The 744-nt window shown below is 64.9% G+C and overlaps 1 protein-coding gene across 1 annotated transcript in view; it reads left to right on the forward strand.

Annotated features, from left to right (window-relative positions):
• The first annotated feature begins 457 nt into the window (after positions 1-457).
• LOC107661020 (syntaxin-12-like) overlaps positions 458-744 on the forward strand; it is a 9,755-nt gene continuing 9,468 nt past the window's right edge. Inside the window, exon 1 of the mRNA XM_016450463.1 lies at positions 458-708. Within this exon, the coding sequence (XP_016305949.1) occupies positions 458-708 (251 nt within the window). The remainder of the gene's footprint in view (positions 709-744) is intronic.

Raw genomic sequence — 744 nt, forward strand, 5'->3', positions numbered from 1 at the left:
TCGGTCAGGATCTCCGCTGGGATGCCGACTCGGCTGGAGAGCAGGAAGAGTTCCTGGGCGATGGCTTTGGCGGTGGCTTTTCGGAGGGGAACTGCCTCTGGGTACCGGGTGGCATAGTCGACGATCACCAGGATGTGTTCATGTCCCCGGGCAGACTTAGGCAACGGCCCCACAAGGTCCATCCCGATGCGCTCGAAGGGCACCTCGATGATGGGCAGCGGTATCAGCGGACTGGGGGAGGCGTCCTGGTTGACGTCACCTGGCAGGCTGGGCAGGCTTGGCAGAACCGCTTCACTTCGGCCTCCAAGCCCGGCCAGTGGAAGCGGTCGCGGATCTGCTGGATGGTGTTCCCGGCCCCGAGATGCCCTGCCAAGGGATGTGAGTTGCGTAGAGTTGCGCAGGCTGCGTAGCCGTGGCCAGCAGGCGGTCAAACCCAGGCCAGTCTCTCCCGATCAGCATGGGGACGGGAAGATCCTTCATGAGCCCGACTTCCACCGGCCAGGCGCCGTTGGACCAGAGTGACCGCAATGCCAGAGTCCAGGATGGCCCAGAACGGCTTTCCATTTACTTTCACTTCCACCTCCGGAGCTCCAACCGGCAGGTTGCGGTGCACAATGCAGCCTGCCAGCCAGGTCCGTGCGGGACGTGCGGGGACTTCCGTTGGCATGGGCTCATCCCGCAGAGAGGGAGCCGCCGGCCTGCCTACTGGTTGCGGGGTGCCCTCCGGCGCGCGCCGCTCTTGGA

Source organism: Sinocyclocheilus anshuiensis, unplaced genomic scaffold (assembly GCF_001515605.1).
Source record: "Sinocyclocheilus anshuiensis isolate Anshui unplaced genomic scaffold, SAMN03320099.WGS_v1.1 scaffold1036, whole genome shotgun sequence".
Lineage (NCBI taxonomy): Eukaryota > Metazoa > Chordata > Actinopteri > Cypriniformes > Cyprinidae > Sinocyclocheilus > Sinocyclocheilus anshuiensis.